This window comes from Anas platyrhynchos, chromosome 15, assembly GCF_047663525.1.
Source record: "Anas platyrhynchos isolate ZD024472 breed Pekin duck chromosome 15, IASCAAS_PekinDuck_T2T, whole genome shotgun sequence".
NCBI classification, from domain to species: Eukaryota; Metazoa; Chordata; class Aves; order Anseriformes; family Anatidae; genus Anas; species Anas platyrhynchos.
In genome coordinates this window covers 8,116,398-8,135,441 of record NC_092601.1, presented here as the reverse complement: position 1 = coordinate 8,135,441, position 19,044 = coordinate 8,116,398, and the positions used below count along the sequence as shown (strand labels likewise).

The 19,044-nt window shown below is 60.7% G+C and overlaps 4 protein-coding genes and 1 long non-coding RNA gene across 10 annotated transcripts in view; all 5 read left to right on the top strand.

The window, feature by feature from the left end:
* XPO6 (exportin 6) overlaps positions 1-4,528 on the top strand; it is a 52,123-nt gene extending 47,595 nt beyond the window's left edge. For all 4 annotated transcript variants that reach the window (XM_027469380.3, XM_027469379.3, XM_027469378.3 and 1 more), the window contains 3 exons: positions 1,446-1,544; positions 2,656-2,886; positions 3,807-4,528. In XM_027469380.3, coding sequence (XP_027325181.1) covers positions 1,446-1,544; positions 2,656-2,886; positions 3,807-3,908 — 432 coding nt within the window. In that variant the 3' untranslated portion in view covers positions 3,909-4,528. The remainder of the gene's footprint in view (positions 1-1,445; positions 1,545-2,655; positions 2,887-3,806) is intronic.
* A 1,808-nt stretch (positions 4,529-6,336) lies between these two features.
* On the top strand, positions 6,337-7,929 carry LOC113845282 (nucleoside diphosphate kinase, mitochondrial). The gene is made up of 5 exons (XM_038187159.2): positions 6,337-6,496; positions 7,150-7,280; positions 7,385-7,486; positions 7,560-7,672; positions 7,748-7,929. Exons 1-5 carry the CDS (start codon positions 6,409-6,411, stop codon positions 7,866-7,868), a joined length of 555 nt encoding a protein of 184 aa, XP_038043087.2. The 5' UTR covers positions 6,337-6,408; the 3' UTR covers positions 7,869-7,929.
* A 707-nt stretch (positions 7,930-8,636) lies between these two features.
* DECR2 (2,4-dienoyl-CoA reductase 2) lies at positions 8,637-12,888 on the top strand. Of its 2 annotated transcripts, none has more exons than XM_038187153.2 (9): positions 8,637-8,795; positions 8,883-8,951; positions 9,457-9,508; positions 10,322-10,457; positions 10,690-10,814; positions 11,222-11,315; positions 11,603-11,707; positions 11,841-12,029; positions 12,605-12,888. In XM_038187153.2, exons 1-9 carry the CDS (start codon positions 8,698-8,700, stop codon positions 12,637-12,639), a joined length of 903 nt encoding a protein of 300 aa, XP_038043081.1. In that variant the 5' UTR covers positions 8,637-8,697; the 3' UTR covers positions 12,640-12,888. The 2 variants fall into 2 exon arrangements, with proteins under 2 accessions (XP_038043081.1, XP_038043082.1); XM_038187154.2 differs by having other exon boundaries at positions 8,638-8,795; positions 11,841-12,058.
* Positions 12,889-13,419: 531 nt separating this feature from the next.
* Positions 13,420-19,044, top strand: part of RAB11FIP3 (RAB11 family interacting protein 3) — a 61,765-nt gene continuing 56,140 nt past the window's right edge. The window contains exon 1 of one of the 2 annotated variants that reach the window (XM_027469384.3): positions 13,420-14,106. In XM_027469384.3, coding sequence (XP_027325185.3) covers positions 13,621-14,106 — 486 coding nt within the window. In that variant the 5' untranslated portion in view covers positions 13,420-13,620. The remainder of the gene's footprint in view (positions 14,107-19,044) is intronic. The other variant, XM_072023637.1, reaches the window with a different exon arrangement.
* LOC113845287 (uncharacterized) lies at positions 14,113-16,061 on the top strand. The gene is made up of 2 exons (XR_003500757.3): positions 14,113-15,796; positions 15,887-16,061. It is a non-coding gene; the product is annotated as an uncharacterized lncRNA (long non-coding RNA).

Here is a 19,044-nt window from a genome sequence, read left to right as displayed (position 1 = left end):
AGAGCAGAGCTTGCTAGTCAGAGGGCGATGAACGCCAGAGCGGATGGCCACTTAGGCTCCAGGAGGGAGGGCTCTTTGCAGAGCCTGTCCTGGAGCGCTTGTGGAGGCTCGGTCCCTTCTGATGTACACGTGAAGAGGGAGCTCTTGCACTATGACATGACATATATTGGTATTTCTCTCTGGGCTTCCCTTATCTTAGCACCTTTGATGTGAATGAGGCCTGAGCTGCTCCCTGTGCAGAGCTGCCCAAGCATCTTTTCCTCTTGTAGCAGCGTGACACTTCCAAACTTGCCTCAGTGTCTTGGCTCGTAGTTTTTTTTTTTCTTTTTCTTTGGTGTGTGTGTGTATATAGGGAGGCATTTACATGATAATTTCAGTATGAGCTGCAGCTGGGTGACAGTATTGGACTAGTTTCACTACTTGGCTGCTGTTGTTTTGATGCTGGACTTCAGTGTTCTGTAAATGCAAGAACAGCCAGCGTTTTGTTTCAGATGTTACTGGGTACTATTGTGCTGCTCTCCACAGGAGGTCTAAGTTCAGATCTAGCTCAATCTTGGAAGGATTTGAAAGGGTCGTTTTTGTCCATCTAATAATAAATAGCTAATATCGTAGAATCATTCAGGGTTGGAAAAGACCTCTAAGATCACCCGGTCCAACTTTAACCTCATACTGAAGTCCACCACTAAACCTGGTACTGAGTTCTAAATCTGCACATTATTTGAAGACCTCCATGGATGGTGACTCAACCACTTCCCTGGGCAGCCTGTTCCAATGCTGCACAACTCTTTCAGTAAAGAAATTTCTCCTAATATCAAGCCTAAACCTCCCCTGGTGCAACTTGAGGCCATTTCCACTCCTCTTATCACTTGGTGAATGATCACCAGTAAGAAGGAACACTCTTCTGTTCCGGATGTCTTGGAGTAGCAACTACTAAAATTCTCCTGCCTACCTCTGCTCATCTCTAGTGTTTCAAAGGAGCTTGGGGTGTTTAAGATTTTTATGCCAGAGTTTGTGCAGGCCTACCAGACACTTCAGTGGAGTCCAGCAGAGTTTGTTCCTAGGCTCTTCCTGTTTCTGTAATGCCCAGGTCAGCCTCCCAGCTCCCATCTCTAACAGCTTTTTAACTGGCCTCTAGGCTTAGATTGAGAGCAAAACCAGTCTGTTAGGGCTTTGTGTATGCTCACCGTGGTACCCGTGGGGTTTCTTCTCCTGGGACATACCACTAGAAAATCCTTTCCCACCCACCTGTGGGTACAGCTGATCACCTTGCATAAGCAGCAGAAGCCCTGGTCATTGGCACGCATCTCAAACACTGACATGGCATTTCCAGAGGAGATCTGTAAATGGGTTCTGGGTGATATTGGGGTGAAAGTGTTGTTCTGCCTGGCAGGTTTGCTGTTGGTTATGGTTTCAGTCCCCTCACTTCAGTTCTCCTTTGTTCATAGGCATTTGGCCAATCCTTCCTGCAGCCTGACATTCACCTGTTCAAGCAGAATCTCTTCTACTTGGAGACACTCAACACCAAGCAGAAGCTGTACCACAAGGTAGGTCCGAGTTGACCAGTGCCATTCTGAGACTTGCTCAGCAGGGAATTAAATCACAGCGAAGGAAGCTGTGCTAGGCAAGGTGCAGTTAAAGGCTAGGGCTTCCCAGTCCAAGGGGGCTGGAAGCTACTTTGTGATAGTGGGAAATTGTTTTTCAAACAGTTCACAAACTGATGGTCAGGGTCTGGGGGCTTGTTTACTGCATCCTTTGCTGTGATTACGATGAGGATGTTGCTGGTCAGAGTGGCACTGCCACCTCCCTGATACTGCTGCGCTGGGCACAGGAGGAATCCAAACACTTGCTAGTCAAAGCAGGCCTTGTGACCATGAGGGAAAACAAAGAACACATGCAGTGACAGGGCGATTTGTTGGAGGGAGTAAAAACTGGTGGACCAAGTAGGTCGTCACTGAGACAGTGTTTCCCCATCATTCTTGCCTGGGGCAGCAGCAGGGTGTTCAGCATTCGCAGTTGGATCACCATAAGGTGGTTGTCCATTGCTGTCAGGTAGGATCCAGCCTCCAGGCCCTCTAATTTAGGCTTGTTAGCGGCTGTCATGAAGAATTCAAGTTGCAGTCCAGGTTCTAACCCTTCTGGTTAGCCTGTGAAGGCAGAGCTTTCAGGTTTGCATCTGTGGTCACAACTCAAGGACAGTCCATCATGTTAACAGCTGCCTGTTGCAGACTTTCAGGCAGGCAGCTAGCCAGATTCCCTAGGAACTCTGGCTGCTTTCAGGAGCACTGGGCAGGGCTAACGTTGGCAGGGACTTAAATAGGCTTTGATGCAGTTTCCTAAAATGCCAATGTTTAAAACTTGAACTGGATGTGAGGTAAGCGTGGCCAAATTGACAGTTAATTTCAAAGCAGATATCCATCTAGTTTGTTGTAGCCATTTGTGCTGTTGGCATGGCTCAGACTGGAAAATGGTCTCTGTGCTCACAAGAGCTTGCAGAGCTCGCTGGTAGCTCAGAAGCTGCTGGTGTTGGAGTGACCTGGTGCAGCCATGGTCTGACCTCTGAAGTTTGTGCTTCTGAGGCTGCTGCTCTGATGCCTCTAGTGGGAGGAGGGCTGCTGGTGTGAAGTTGCCTAACTGTGTCCTCCTCTCGCTGTGCAGAAGATCTTCCGGACAACCATGCTGTTCCAGTTCGTGAATGTGCTCCTTCAGGTGCTTGTCCACAAGTCGCACGACCTGTTGCAGGAGGAGATCGGCATTGCCACCTATAACATGGCCTCAGTGGACTTTGATGGCTTCTACTCAGCCTTTCTCCCTGAGTTCCTGGCCAGTTGTGATGGTGTGGACTCGAACCAGAAAAACGTGCTGGGAAGGAACTTCAAAATGGACCGGGTAAGAAGGGGAGATGCTGCAGAGGGGTGCAAGTATCCTGGGATGGGCAGTGTTCTTGTTGAGTGTAGACAGCTTCTCAGAGCAGTGGCCTGAGGCAGTCAGTATCCCTTTTGTTGCAAACGCTTCCATAGTCAGCAATGCCTGGCCTAGGATTTTTCACGCTGGGTAGGGAAGTTGCCATCTCATCTCTTGGACTGCCTTATTCTGTGGGAATTGGGGAATATGTTCCCTAGGGGGGAGTAGGCTGAGATTTGCTAGAGTGGGACCTTCAGATCCTTGCCAAAATCTTGCTGCAGCTGCTAGCCAGATGTTTGAGGGTTACAAGTGACGACAACAATGGAGTAGCTGCAAGTGAGGGAGGCTGGAAGTTCCCTGCAGAACATCACGGCAGCGCGGCCAGCTCGTGGTTTCAATCTGCTGAAGCTTGGTTGTCTGCTTGCTGCTTCTCCCATGGGAGATGGTGGGGATTCGAGACCGGGTTTAAGGGTAGGAGAGGAGCTTTGAGAGGATTGTTGAACTCCCAGTAGGCGACTGCTCTTCAGGAAAACCAGCCCTTGTCAGGGGTTTGCGGGACACAGGAGCCTTGGCAGGAGTGCACGGAACAGTTGCTGCTGCAGATGGCGGTGTCGTGACTGTTCGTGTTGTGCCTGAGTGCACTGCGAGGAGCCCCTGCCACGAACACAGCCTGGTTCTCTGCAGTCAGCTCCCTGGAGCTGCCCCGGAGCAGTCTCTGTTCCCTGTACGTAGGTTGCAGAAACTCAGGATTCCTGGGCTCAGACACCGGAGGAAATAGTCTTAATCTCTTGTATGAAAACACGTGGGTGTTTGGCCCTCCCGGTGCCTTTCTGTTCTCTGCTGGCTTATGGTGCTCGTGGGTACAGTTGTTGTTGCATTACAACGTGCTGTTTGATCTCTTCCAGGATCTGCCGTCGTTTACCCAGAATGTGCACAGACTGGTGAATGACCTGCGCTACTACAGACTCTGCAATGACAGTTTGCCCCCTGGAACTGTGAAACTATAGTTACTGCACTGGACTCGTGTTTTGATCACTGTAGGGAACGGATCCGTGTTTCGTTTTGCCACCACCTTCTCTCCTCCCTGGTTTTGTCAGTACTGCAGGACACGGTGTCTTGCAGGTGGGCACATCTTCTTGGATTCATGCACCACGCTTCCTCCTTCCCTCCCAGCCCAAAGGCCCCCAGCTGGAGTCAGCACTGTCTGCAGGATGTGTCTTAACGCCCAACCGCAGGGCATCTCAGCTGTACGGAGAGTCCTCTCGCCGGGGTTTTGTTCGACTAACGTAGCACTTTGTTGCGTCTGGAGATATCTGTGGAGTTGTCTTGAGAGATCTTGTGCGTATCAATCATGAGGCAGAAGCGCCAAAGACTACTTCAGACATTCGTACCTTCGTGTCATTCCACCTTCCTGCCCCTGCCCAGCTCTCGGAGGAGGAGACTTGTGATGTTGGGACTGTTTTGGCACTTCTGTCACTCCCTTTGTTTTTTAAATTGCCTTGAAAACCTCCCTGCTGTTTGTGGGGATTAGAGACATTTTGTTTTTTTTAAACGTTTTCTCATCATTCCATTGTGATACTAAAACAACATGCTTAATGGAAATAAAGTGCTTACTTTGTTGTTTTAAGTAACTCCTAATTTATTTCAATTTCCAGGCAGGCCTGCTACCGAGCCCTTCTGCAGCAAGGCATGTTTCATGCTGCAGGCAGGGATCTGCAGCCCCTACCTGCGGTGGAGCCAGAGGACTCACGCAGGAAGAAAATCCTGCTCAAGAAAAAAAAAAAAAGCTCAAGAGCTGCCTGCAGGAAGAAAATCTCCTGATGCCAGGAGGGTTGTGTCGCAGGACACCTGAGCTGAAGGCCAGCCACTGGCCAGTGACCTGGCACTGGAGCATAAGGCTAAAATCCCAGTCCCCATTCAAACTGGACTGGAATTCGTGGGGCTTGTGAAGTCTCTGATCATGCAGCTGGGAGCCACTTGTCCCTGTGGTGCTCTCAGGTAGCCAGAGCAGAGCATTAAAATGGTTTTACTCCTCCGCTGTTTTTTCTTTGCAGCTCCAAGGGCAGGTTCAGCCAGGGTTGCGTGGTGGGAATAGCTCCTGTCCTTGTGCAGTTGTTCAGATCAGTGTGTTTTCTCCCCAAAACGTTCACAGACGTGGACAGGAAGTGAGATGGCCGCGTGTGGGCAGCTGGAAGGGCTCGGGGGGGAGGCGAAGCATGGGGAGCACTCGCTCCACAGTTCCTTTAGTTCTGTTAAAACCATTTTGCAATGCCCACGTTGGCTGTTGGGAGATGTTTGGATAACCTGTGTACAGTTGGAGCCATGCACTGGGGCTGGTTTGTTTGTGGGTTTTGTACCCTGCAGTGAGCGGCTGGGAAGATGCAGGTGAACCAAATCCCAGACCCTGTAACAGGAGGCTGTGAACGTCTGCAGAAGTCCTCAAGGGGGGTGTGAAGAGCAGCCCAGTGAGGTTAACTGAGGCCTGCAGTGCTGCTACAGTCCCAGAGAGGTTTTGGGCATCCTCTCACTGCTGCTGAAAGTCCTCTTGTGGAGAAACTTGGGGAGGGCATGGCTGCTGCTTGTCCTGCTGGAGCTCTGTGGGTTCGGGTGTTCCTGCAGTCCCTGTAGGTCCCTGCTGCAAGCTGGGGCTGCGGTGGGAAGGGGCAGCGGGGGCTTCGCTCTGCTCCCAGCACGGTGCTCTGGGCTGCTGCTTCTTTCTTGCAAAACCTTTTGGATCGTGGCTGTTTGCTGACAGAGGGTGAAAGTGCGTGTTTTTCCCCAACTGGCCAACTGATCAAGGGCAGCAGCTGGAAGGGAGCCAAAGCCCAGGTTGGAACCTGCGAGCCCCTCTGCTAAAAACTGCTGCTCCTCTGCTGGTCACCTTAAGTGCTTAGTCTAAATTCCACACTGGTCTGTGGATAAAGACAAAAACGCCCCCTCCTTGCCTCTAGCAGCACGCTGGGGTTGAGGTTCAGTGAGAGGTGGATCCCCTGTCCCCTCAGCTCCCTTCCAGCTGTCCCTGCTTTACCGAGGTGCTGAGGAGCTGCTGCTGTCCCCGTGTGTCCCAAAGGCTGTGGGGCTGGCATCCAGCTGTGCTGTCTCATGGCCCCGTTCCCCAGGGTGAGGAGCAGGAGGACACCAACGCCTTGCGCCTGGGTACGTGGGGTGGCAGGGGAGCACCCGGCCCTGTGTGTTGGGTGCTCGCTGAGTAAATATCACAGTAAATGTCTGCGGGTATCTGCATTAACCTTACCCAAAGCATCTCCTTCCTCTGTGCCAGCCCCCCCCAGTGTGTGCTGGGGGCTGCCCCAGCCTTTGCAGCTCTCCTGAGACCCTCGCTTGGTGCCTCTGCTCCCTGCAGGTCCCAGGGCAGGGCCCCTCCGAGGGGGGGGCTCCCTGCGGCGGCTGCTTTAAGGGGAGGGCCGGGAGGGCCGAGCCGGCCCCTGCCGGGTGTTTAAAGCCTCCAGCCGGGCTGCCGAGGCCAACTCCGAGCCTCCCGCCCCGGCCATGGGCTCCCTGGGGCGCTGCCTGGCCCGGGGCCTGCTGCGGGGGCAGCTCGGCCTCTCCCTCGGGCCCCCCCGCTGCTACGGCTCCGGTGAGACCCGGCCCCAACCAGCCCCAGGACCCCCGACCCCGTCCCTTTCCCCCCCAGCCACCCCGTCCCTTCCCCACCCTGTCCCCGGGGACCCCATCCCCTCCCCATGCCCCCCGGCTTGGTGCTGGGGACCCCTGGGTGCTGAGCCTGGGGCTGGCGGTGGCTCCCCCGGTGTCCCCAGGGCCAGCTCGGGGCTGTCCTGCCCTGCCCTTGGGGGACAGGCATGGGGTGTCCCCTATAACCCTGGGGCTCGTTTGGCTTCGCATCCCCTTTGCTTTCCTGGCTCCTGCCTCGCTGCAGTGGGATGCTCGCTGCCCCGGCAGCCTCGTGCCCTCCTCATCCTGCTCCTGCCAACGCTTTCCCCTGCTGCATGGCTCCGGCATGGGCTGGGGGTGACGGTGACAACCATGCCAGTCACTGCCACCAGCTGATCCTGGGGTGAACCCATCCCACACTGGGACCATGCGGTGCTGGACGTGTCCCCGGTGCTGATCACGGCATCGCTGCACGTCCCTTGGGCTCGTGGTTGTATCCACCTGGGCACTGCTGGTGGAGGGGACATCGCAGGGCCCACAGGGATAGGAAAGGGGACGAGGCTGGGTTTGTGGGAGCAGTGGGGTGGCCGTGGCTCAGCGTCCCCGTGCCCCCCGTAGCCCCCCCGGAGCTGCGGGAGCAGACGCTGGTGCTGGTGAAGCCGGACGCGGTGCAGCGGCGGCTGGTGGGCGATGTCATCCGGCGCTTCGAGCGGCGCGGGTTCAAGCTGGTGGCCATGAAGCTGCTCCAGGTACCCGTCCTTACGCTGTGCCCCCACGGGGGACCCCAAACCATGGGGATGGACGCGGGCGGCACCCCCTGGGTGTCCCCGCCGTCACCCCGCGGTGCTGCCAGGCGGACCGGGGCCTCCTGGACAAGCACTACCAGCAGCTGCGGCAGAAGCCCTTCTACCCCGCGCTCCTCTCCTACATGACCTCGGGGCCGCTGGTGGCCATGGTGAGCACCCAGCCCTCGTCCCCCCCCTCAGCCTTTTTGGGGCCGTGGAGCTGAGGCGTCCCCCGTCCCGCAGGTGTGGGAGGGCTACAACGTGGTGCGCTCCACGCGGGCCATGGTGGGGGACACCAACTCGGCACAGGCGGCGGCGGGGACCATCCGGGGGGATTTCAGCATGCACGTCAGCAGGTAAGGGGGGGGCGTGTGGGGACGGGGACGGTGCGGGACCCCCGCGGCCACGTCCCCGTCCCCGTCCCCACGCAGGAACGTGGTGCACGCCAGTGACTCGGTGGAGACGGCGCTGCGGGAGATCGGCTTCTGGTTCCAGCGGGACGAGCTGGTGGCCTGGGAGAGCAGCGACCGTGACTACACCTACGGGCCCTAGGGACGGCCACCAGGATGCCACCTCCCCCCCATCCCCATCCCATTAAAACCCAGTGCCTCCAGTACGGCTCTGCTCTTGTCAATTCTGTCATGGGGCACGGGGGTGTCACGGGGAAGCTCTGGGGGGCACCGGGATGACCCCATGGGGTGCTGAATGGCAGTGGGGTAGCAGTGGCCAGCACTGGGAGGGCACTGGAAGTCACTGGGCGTTAGTGGGAAGCTCTGGGAGGTGCTGAGATGCTGCCAAGAAGTGCTGGGTGGCTCTGGTGGCAACGGGTGGCGCTGAGGTGTCACCGGGAGGCAGTGGGGTGACACTGGGGTGTAGGAACACGGCACTGGGACGGCTCTGGAGGTTACTGGGACTGTACTGGGGGGGCACTGGGGGCACTGGGGACAGCGTGAGGCTCAGCGGGGAACTGGGAGGGACTGGAGGGGACTGGGAGGGTGGGAGCGGGGACTCTGAGAGGCACTGGGATGGCACTGGGAGGGGCCGGGCTGTCACTGGGAGGCACTGGGAGCACTGGGACAGGGGCACTGGGAGCACTGGGCGGCGCTGTGGGCCCCGGCTCCAGCCCCGCTCCGTTGCCAGGCGACGCCCGCCCGAGGGCGCATGCGCCGAGGCCGGGACGGGCGGGCGGTGACAAGGCAAAAACTACAACTCCCGGCATGCCCCGCGGGGAGCCGCCCACCCCACACCCGCTGCGCACTGAACTACAACCCCCGGAACTACAACTCCCATCAGGCTTTGCGGCGGGAGAGGACTACATCTCCCGGCAGGCCGCGGGGCGGGGGGGGCAGAGCGGGGCGGTGAGGGGCCGTGAGGGGCCGCCATGGCGCAGGGCGCCGCCGCCTCCCGGCCGCCGGGGGACGTGGAGGCCGACGAGTGCCTGCGGGAGTACCGGCACCTCTGCAGCCCCGACATCCTGGCGTGAGTGAGCGCCCGGCGGGCCGGGGGCGGCCCCGGGGCACGGCTCTGACCCCCCCGCCCCGCTCCGTGTTCCCCCCCCCCTTGTAGGGGCCAGGTGGCCTTCATCACCGGCGGCGGCTCCGGCATCGGCTTCCGCATCGCAGAGATCTTCATGAGGTGAGGTCGCCGCGAGACCCCCGCCTTGTGCCCCCTGGCACACCCTGTATCCCTGGACACCCCCCTTTAGTCGCCTGACCCCCCCCCTTGTGTCCCCTGATCACCGCCCTTTATCCCCCCGATCCCCCCCCTTGTGTCTCCCGACCCCCCCCTTTAGTCCCTTGACCCCCCCTTTAGTCCCTTGACCCCCCCCTTTAGCCCCTTGATGCCCCCTTTAGCCCCCTGACCTCCTGTTAAGTCCCCTGACTCCCCCTCGTGTTCCCTGATCCCCCCCTTTAGCCCCCTGATGCCCCCCTTTGTATCCCCTGACCCCCCCCCTTTAGCCCCCTGACCTCCTGTTAACTCCCCTGACTCCCCCTCGTGTCCCCCGACCCCCCCTTTAGTCCCCTGACTGCCCCCCTTTAGTCTCCTGACCCCCCCCTTTAGCCCCTTGACACCCCTCGTGTCCCCTGACCCCCTCTTTACTCCCCCGACCTCCCCCAGCCACCTCTCCCTTCTGTTCCAGACACGGCTGCCGCACTGTCATCGCCAGCAGGAGCCTGCAGCGGGTGTCGGAGGTGAGTGCAGGGCACAGGGAGAGCCGCAGACCCCACAGACCCACCCGGGTCCACATCCCCTCATGCTCGTATGCCAGAAAACAAGCTGCAGAGCTCGGAAACTTCAGTGCTGAGGGAACGGAGCCTGCTGAGCGCACAGGGACCGCTTTCCCAGGGTCTTGACCCTCGGTGGGTGTGCTTGGCAGCTGGGGCTCTAAACTTCTTGGAGAACAGCCCAACGAGGCCATGCAGGCACTGAGGATGTTGCTGGGTGTTGTGCGGGGCTCTGGCTGAGTCCTACCCCGTGCTCCACGTCCTGGGCTGCTGGGGAGAGGCGAGCCCCTGGCAGGAGGGGCTCCGGGCAGCTGCTGGGCGACAGAGCTGCCCCTTCTGCCTCGGGGGGAGAGCCCCCAGTGCCTGCTGGTCAGCATTTGCCCTTTTACCTCCCGATGTTTTGGATCTAAAGGTTGCTTTTGTCAGAACCCTGCTGGGGTCCGACCTTTGTACTTGCCCTGCAGAGATCTTGCTCGGGACGTGCTGTGTGCAATCACCGAGGAGGTTGCTGGGCTTAGTGAGTCGTGGGGCAAAACATGCAGGAGCTTTCCCTGGCTCCCCCGGCTTCCCTGCACTGGGGCAGGGCTCTCCCCTGCCCCAGGGTTGTGTTTTTTTGTTCTAAACACGCTGGCTGTGCTGGCTGGTGGGGTGCAGCCAGTTCTAGGAGGGGATGTGGCACGTGTCCGTGTGGGCAGTGCACGTATTTGCTGTGCACTGCGAGGGCTGGGTCTGACCCTCTCTGAAGAGTAGAGAAAGAATCACACTTCTCCTTCCTTCCAGGCCTCAAAAAAGCTGGTGGCAGCCACGGGGCAGCAATGCCTGCCCCTGGCCGTAGACGTCAGGCAGCCTCAAACCATCGTGGCCGCGGTGGACGAGGCGCTGAGAGAGTTCAAGCGCATCGACATCCTGGTTAATGGTGAGCTGCCGGGGCTGGGGAGGGGAAGGCTGGCACAGAACATGCCAGGGAGGGTGTTCTGCACGTGGGCTGCGTCTGCTGCCTCTGCCTTACTGCTGTGCTCTGGGAGCAGCCAAGCAGTGACGGTGCGAGGCACAGAGGGGATGTTCCCAGAGCACTGCACCCCCAGAAGTCCCCGAGCTGCCCAATGTTTCCTGGCCCCGTGCTGACCGAGCCCCCGCCTTGTTCCTAGGTGCTGCGGGGAACTTCCTGTGCCCAGCCAGCTCCCTGTCCTTCAACGCCTTCAAAACCGTGATGGATATCGACACGCTGGGCACCTTCAACACCTCCAAAGTCCTCTTCGAGAAATATTTCCGGGTAAGTGGCTTCAGGTAAGCGGGGAAGTTGCACAAACCCACTTGGGAGGTGCTCAGGGAAGCGCACCAGGCTCTGTACATGCAGGGCTGCACCGTCCTCAAACCCACCCTGCTCAAATCCCGCTCCCTTTTGGGGACTGCAGCCCCCGTGCGGGAAGCAGGAGCCGTGCTCCTGATCCTGCCAGTCCCCAGCCACGGGGTTTTGACTTGAGCAGCACCTTCCTGTGCTCTGCCCCCTGCCCGGGAAGAAGGAAAATTGCTGCCCCTCCTTTCCCCTGGCTGTCACCTGCACCTCCGACCTCCCAGTGAGGCCCAGGGGTGTGTTAGCAGCACGGAGGTGGCTGTGCCCGCCCTCCGAGCCCCCTGTGCTGCTCCCTGGCTAACACCACATCTTCTTTCCCTCCCCAGGACCACGGCGGGGTCATCATTAACATCACGGCCACCCTGGGCTACCGAGGGCAGGCTCTCCAGGTGCACGCCGGCACTGCCAAGGCCGCTATAGGTACCTGAACCTCCCCGCTGGGGCTCTGCAAAGCTGCCTGGGGCCAGGAAGGAAGCTGCTTCTCCCTGGATATCGGGGTGGGAAAATCTCTTTGGGGGGGTGGATAAGAAGCGGTGTGGGTGCTTGCAGGGCTGATGGGTTTGGGTTTGGGGTGAGGCTCTTCTCTCACCTGGGCGTGTTCTTCCAGGGCCCTTTGCTCTTGGCCGGTCTCCCTGGCTTTTTGTCCCCACGACAGCTGCGGGAATGGCTTTGTTCTCCGTGCCTCATCCCTCTTGTGCTCTTTCCAGACGCCATGACCCGTCACCTTGCTGTGGAGTGGGGTCCCAATAACATCCGAGTCAACAGCCTGGCGCCGGGCCCCATCACGGGCACCGAGGGCTTCCGCCGCCTGGGTAAGGCCCCGGGGCTGCTGCCTCTGCCCGCGAGGGGAGCGCCACGGCCACGCAGCTCGCGGGGCTGCCAGATCGAGCAGGGACGGACGAGAGGTCCCGTGCGTGTGGCTGACCCCTTTTTCCCATCGCTCAGGTGGGAAATTTGCCGAAGAATCCAGGCGGTTTGACACCATCCCCCTTCACCGCGCGGGGAACAAGACGGAGATCGCCCACAGCGCCCTGTACCTGGCGAGCCCCCTCTCCTCCTACGTGACGGGCACCACCCTGGTGGTGGACGGCGGGAGCTGGCTCACCTCTGCCAACGACTTCCCCGCCTTGCTGGGTATTGCTTCATCCTCTGCTAAGCTCTAGGTGACGTGCCTTTCCCCCTCGCTGGGATTAGGGCAGGGCTCCTGGCACAAAAACCCTCTTGCCCCGTGGCGCAGAGGCAGGGCTGCCGCACTGGCGGGCATCCTGCTGCCTTTTTCACCTGCCTCGGTCCTGTTGTGCCGGGCTCTGCTCCTGCTGAGGCTGCTGCCGTGCAGGCTGGGGGTGCTGGGCTCAAACTGGGGGTGCTGGGCTCGAGCAACCCAGCACCAGGACCGCAGGAGATGCCAGGCCCGGGGCTGTGAGCTGCCACGCAGCGTGAGGAGCCTGGGGGAGGACAAAAATTGCTGTTTTTTCCCCTCTGAGCCTGGGGGTGATGTGGTGTCTTTTCTTCCTGCTGGGGGATGCTCTTTTGGGGGCCTCCAGGTGTCCCCCGAAGCAGGACAGCGCTCGGCTGTGCCCCACCAGCAGGCTCGGCTCCTGGCAGCCCCTTTCTTCCTTGCTGGGGACCAGGGTTGTTTTTTTTTTGGGGAGGGGGCTCTCCCACCCGCCTCCTCCTGCTGTCCTCCCAACCTCCTGGTTCTCTTGCAGATTTCTGGGCTGCGGGAGCGAACCCAAATCCCTGACGGACAGCCTGGGACCGACCCACGGACAGAACCAGACCCAACGCTGCTGCCCCGCGATGTCTCGGGGTGGCAGCGAGCAGCGGGGGTGCTGCTGGGGGCACGGGCTCAGCCTCGGCGCTCCTGGGGGCACACTGGGAGCGAATCCCAGCGGGTTTGGGGTCGCCCCAAGCCCTGTGGGGCTGTCCCGGAGCTGGGCTGCGAGCGGGTTGCTCCTTCCCCTAAACCCCCAATAAAGGATTTCTCTGCGGAGCCCTGCCTTCTCCTCCTCTGTGCACCCCCGGGGGTTGCGCCGTGCTGGGGATCCCCCCGAGCAGGCAGCGGGTGGCCCCGGGGGTGCCCCACTGCCCTTTGGGGTTTTGGGATTTAGGATTTTGGGGTTTTGGTGGTTTTTAACCCAAATCCTTTCTCCCAGCCCTAGGTTTATCCCAGCCCTCTCCAGCTGCCGGGTGCTGCTCACACTCCTCCTCTTGCCTCCTGTCCGAGGGAGCTGGGCTGAGCTTTTGGGGCGAAAAAAGGCCGATTTGGTGCCGGGCATCGTGCTGCAGCCCCACGTGCGCGCGCGCGGCCCCTTTAAGGCCGGCCGGGAACCGGGGCGGGCGGGGACGCGAAACCACCGGGTGACGTCACCGCCCGGCCGGCCGCTGCGGCGCTGCGAGAAATCCCGCGGTTCTCCGCCGCCTGCCCCGGCTGCGGCGGCGCGGGCGGGCGCACGGAGGCGGGGCGGGGCCGGGCCGGGCCCGGAGCGAGCGGAGCCGCCCCGGGGAGGGCGGGGAGGGGGGGACCCGGAGCCGCCTCGCACAAAGCCGGGAGCGGGAGGAGCCGCCGGCAGCGCGGAGCTCCCGGCCGCGATGTGAGGGGGGCGATGGCCGCGGGGCATGGCCGAGCTGTGGGGAGCCGCCGGGCACGGGCAGGGGCAGGGGCAGGGGCAGGGGCAGGGGCAGGGGCAGGCAGCAGCCGGGCGGAGGCGGCCGCGGGGTGAGCATGGAGCCGCCAACGGGGGGCCGGGACCGCCCCGGGCTGCGGGGGGACGAGCCCGAGCCGGAGCCGGGGCTGGAACCGGAATCGGAGCTGGAACCAGAACCGGGAGTGGAACCGGAGCCAGAACCAGAATTGGAGCCGGAATCGGAGCCAGAACCTGAGCTGGAACCGGAGCCAGAACTGGAACCAGAACCAGGAGCGGAACCGGATCCAGAACCAGATCTAGAACCAGATCCAGAACCGGAGCCAGAACCAGAACTGGAGCTGGAACCGGAGCCGGACCCAGAAGCGGAGCCGGGAGCAGCCCCCTGGGCGCCTGAGCCCACCGGGGGGGCTCTGCCGTGGGCAGCCCCGGAGCAGTGCCCGGGGGGCAGCCCCGAGGCCTCTCCCCGCCTCCGCCCCGTCTTCGACGCCCTCGACCGCGACGGCGACGGCTTCGTGCGGGTGGAGGAGTTCGTGCAGTTCGCCACGGCCTACGGGGCCGAGCAGGTGAGGCCGGGGCGCTCCCGGGGCCGGGGAGGTCCCCCCAAAATGGGGGCCGCCTGCGGGGTCCCGGCCTCCCTTGACACCTCGCTCGAGGCCCCGCGAGGTGTGGGGTGGCCGCGGCCGGTCCTCGAGGAGCTCCGGGGGGCAGCGAAGGCAGCGCCCACCTCACTGCCACCCCGGTGGGCACGGAGAGGACCGGGAGAAGCCGGCGACCCCGCTGGGCCCCCCCGTGCTGCAGGGAGCCAGCACCTCCCATCCTCATCCCACAGGAATAAAGCACCCGGGTGCAGCCCTCGGTGCCTCCATCACCCCCAAAATCCTGCTGGGCACAGGGCTGCTCGCTTATCGCAGGCCTGATGGTCCTCAATATGCTTTTTTTTAATTTTTTTTCCTTTTTTTTCCCCTTCTTCCCGCTGCTTTGCAGCGCGCTGAGCCGGCGTTCCCCTGCAGCAGCTCAGCCGCGGTGGAATCGGAGGCTGCCTGGTGTGACCCAAAATGGAGAGAGCTCCCGCAGCTCGCCCGGGGATGGGGATGGATTCGCGGCGGTTCTGTACCTTGGCCCGTGCTGCCGCTGCTGCCACAAAGCCTGGAGTAAAACAGATTTATTTCAGGCGTGCAGGCAGCCTCGGGAAGCCGCTGTGCACTCACCCAGCAGCCGGGCTTTGCTCCTCTAGCCGGAGCTGCCGGGCGTGCACCGAAGTGCCATGACAAAGCAAATTATCACGTGTGAAGGAGGGCTGGGTGGCAGAGGGGCTTTTTCTTCCTCCTCGTGGTGAAAACCTCTCCCGGGAGGAGCCGGGAGGCATCTCTCTAAGGCAAGGCCTCCGCGAAAAGGGGCTGCGAAAAGGGGCTGCGGAACTTCTTGGGGAGGTCCCCACCGAGGGGCTGTGAGGGGCATGGTGCTGGCAGCCCCCTGCCGTGATAACAGGCGGTGTCAGGAGCCTTATCTCATCTTATCTCGCCTTGCTGCAGCCCCCGGAGCTGCTGCAGGTGGGGAAGCAGAAGCAGGCGCTGGGTTCCCGTTGGTGTGAGCTGCCTGCGCCCCGTGCAGGCTCGCGGACCCCTTGTCACTGCCTTTTGTCACCACCGTGGGGCACGGTGGGATGTGGCGGTGGCTTTCGGGACACAGAGCTGCCCTCTGGGCCCGCTCGGCTTCTGCTGCTGCAGGAATTGTGCTGGCGCTACAAAGGGGCAAAAACACAGCTGTGAAAGGTTTTGAGATATATCCTGGAGGAGTGTCTGAAGCCCTTAAGGTCAGTCCCAAACCGAGCAGGGTGTCCGGGGAGGTTTCGTGCTGCTGGAAGCTGCTGCCCTGGCTCAGCGGGGGTCTGGTGCTGGCTGTCCCTTTGCAGCCACTCATTTCTCCCCCCGGAGCTATCAGTGATGCTGTCCATGGCCTGATGCTGCTGGGCCAAGGCAGCGGGCACCCCGGGGAGCACAGCCCGGCACCTCGAGCCAGGACAGAAGCAAGGAGGTGCTCTGCAGGAGCAGCCGGGGGTGGTGGTGGGGTCTGCGAGCTCCCAGGAGCTGTGCGGAGCAACGAAGGACGGGGTTCGTGGGGAGCTTCTTGACCCGTTTTGTTCCAAGGAGTTGGAGCTGGGGCCAGCGAATTCCCATCCTGGAGCTACCAGGAGCCACCAGGAGCCCACTGCCTCCTCCTGCTGCCCGCCCGCACGGGGAGGACGCGTGGAAGGTGCGCACGGGGCGGCGGCGGTGGCACAAGCTGCTAAATTTAAGCCCGGCAAGTCATCGCAGCCGGCTGAATCATCTGGGACTCGCGCAGGGCCGGAGGGTTACGGAGCCACACGCGCGCGGTGCCAGGAGCTGGGGAGCTCAGGGAAACACCAGGGGCATTGATAGGCCAACGAGCTCAGTGCTGGCTGATCGCTTGGCTGGAACAATTAACAGCTAAACGCCACGGAATAAATGGCCGTCGGGCTCCTTCCTTTGCAAGACGACACGGCCCGAGATTATTTTCTCTCTGCCTGATGATATCTGCATGGAAAAAGTGTGCAGGGAAGGGGGTTGCTTGGTTAGTTGCCTGTTGGCTGTTGGTGAAGGCTGGCTTTGCTCCGTGGCCGTGGAACCGGCAGCGTTTTGGGCTCGCCGAGATGAAGGCAGGGGAAGCTGCTGGGTCCGAGGGGCTGGGGCTCGGGGCAGCTCCTGGGGGTGCGTGGGGAGGGTGCCACGGTCCCAGCACAGGGTGTGCCCTTGGGTGTCCGTGCCCAGGGGCTGAGAGCGAGGTGTAAAGGTCTGGAGGCCGGCTGGGCTCGCCAGCAGCGCCGTGCTTTTGTCTCCTTCCCCTCCCCGTTACCGCCGCTCGCAGCCGCTTTGTTCTCCCCGGCAGCAGGAGGGATTTCTGCGGGCTGGGACCCGGGGCAGGCAGGGGACAGGTCCCGAAACCAGGCACTGGGACGTGCCGGGCATCGGGGTGTGCGCGTGGGCACTGGTTTTGTCAGTGCAGGGTCATGTAGGGGAGGAGGAGACCCGAGCATTTGTAATGCATGGGGAGCCGCTGTCCTGCTGGCATCCTGGTATTTTATTTTTTTTTCTTTCTGGTTTTGATCTGGAAGAGGATTGGAGGTGGAGAAGCCTCCTGCACCACATGAGCCCCCCACTTCTCAATTACGAGGAGTCCCGAGGGTTTGCCCAGCTGATTTTTGCATCGCTCCCGGCACTGGGGCATCGTCGCCTTCTGTGCCCTGGCAGATCTTTGGCCTCTTTTCCTCGCCGATCAGCTCAGGCTCCATTTCAGCGTGCTCTTTTACTTTCCTTTTAATATTTACATCCTCCAGACGCCTGTCCTTGACCACCAGCCTTCCTCTGCCCCCACGCCAGCTGATCCCTAAGCCAAGCTCTCCGTCTTTAGCTTTTAACTTTAGCTTTTAACCTTCCCTGCATGCTGCTTTCCAGAGCTTTTTGCCAGGTGTGCTGAGCTCTATCAACCTCCCACCTCCTCGTGGTGCTCACAGCAGGCAGCACTGCGGGGTCCGGCTGTGGAGGAGCTCAGGTAAAAGCCCCCCGTAGCCCTGGAACCCCGTCATGAGGATGGATAAAAACCCTCGGATGCATTCCTCTGCCCGCCGGGGGCACCTCCCCAAAAGAGGAGGTGCTGCTCCCTGAACGGGTGCTGGAGGCTGACTGGGGAAAGGTTTTGTCCCCTCGGGGAGCAGCGTTTTGGGCTGTAACAGCATTGAATTGGGGTCATCACAACCAGCCGGGCTGAGGCTGAGGCTGCAGCAGGACGCAGTCTGTGCTCTCTGAGTCATTCTGACCCGCTGCTGCTTCCAGCTATAAACACTTCCCCGGCTCCGGAGTTGCTTCTCTCATTGTGTAACTCCGTGTAGCCAGTAACTGATACTCGTTACAACAATTGCCTACGTAATTTCTTTCCATTTTACTCCTGTTTTGACTTTCTCTCGCCGCTCGTCCTCAGATGAGCTTTGCTTGGAGCCCCGCAGCATCCCCTCACCCCCTGCCCCCAAACAGCTTTTGGTTTTGCAAAACGACGCCTTGCTTTTAGGCTGTGCTCGGCGGCTTCTCCCCAAAGACCGTCTGGTTTCCAGCTCCGGGCTGCAGGTAGGGTATCCCCGCTGCCCTGCGAGGAGCCGTGCCTTCCCCATCCCATCCTGCAGGTGGGTCCGGGCAGCTGCAGGGTGCTGGGCTGTGCTCGTGGTGTTCGGTGTGCTGACACAGTGAGTTTGGCCTCGGGGAATCATGTAGTTTGTACTCCCAACAGCTCCCACGTGCCGAAAGCGTTTCCTTCTCTGACTGCACCTCGTTTTGGCACAGCACTAGGTGTGCGGGGTGCTCCTGGTGCTGCTTTTCCCCCTGCAAGGCAGTGATTCCCTGCCGGGTGCTCAAGTCCCCATGTCCAGCAGGACCCTGAAGCTCCTTTCAGTCCTCGTTTGCCTTTCTGATACCTCCACATCCCTCGCTCCCCTTCCACATCGATGCTCCCCGGGACGTGTACGCCCGCAGTGATGCTGCTGCTGGCAGCACGGCCCCCATGGCCAACGGGGCACTGCCAAAGGCTGATGCTTGAGCTATTTTTGGGTCTCCAGAGGAAGGAAACGGGGCTCTAGCAGCGGGACAGAGCTGTTGTGGATGGCACACGGCGTAAAAGGTGTTTTTTTAGTGTGGGTGTGCTCCTGAGTTAGGGGTTAGGGTAATGAGTGTCCCCGTGGATGACGGGGGAGGAGGAAACGTGAGCGAGGGCAGCTTCGGAGGCTGCTTGCCCCCAGCTGCTCCTGGCTGGGCTGCAGCGCGTGGCACCCGTCCTGCAGGGAGAAAAGGAAAGGAAAAAGGAAAGAAAAGGAGCTTGAGAGCGAGCTGGAGCAGAACCGAAAGAAAATCACTGCGGTGTGCTCGTGGCTGCAGGTGCTTCCGCAGCAGGCTGCCCGCTGGTTTTGGGGTTGCTCTCAGAGGAGGTGAGATCCCCACTAGCATCGCCATCGGGGAGCGGCTGCGCAGCCCCTCCTGCAAGCTATGGGTCCGCTGCAGGGCTGAGGCTGTGCTTTGCTGCTGCCGTCTTCAAAATTTGAGGTGACTACAGCTGGAGCGACTGGCTGGGCACTTGTGGTTTTCAACACAAATTTGAGCTCTTGCTTAAATGGCACCAATTCTGGTGCTAGCAGCGTGGGTCCCGGCTCCAGCACGGTGCCAGCGCTTGGGATGCCGCTGAGCACTGGGGTGCTGGGCGTGTGGGGCAGGACGGGCACCCTGCTGAGGGGTCCCGTTTCGAGCAGCCCGGCGGTTGTCTGGTTATTAGTGGTGTTTTTTAACAGCACGTTGTATCCTGCAGAGGAAGGAGCTGCTGTTCCATCCGCCCCAACGCCCTTGGATGCGGGAGCCGTAGCGTTGAGCTGAGCTCGAGTCCTGCTGCTCCGGGAAGGGGTTTCCAGGCTGCTGGCAGGGAGTGGAACCAAGCGGGAGGACACG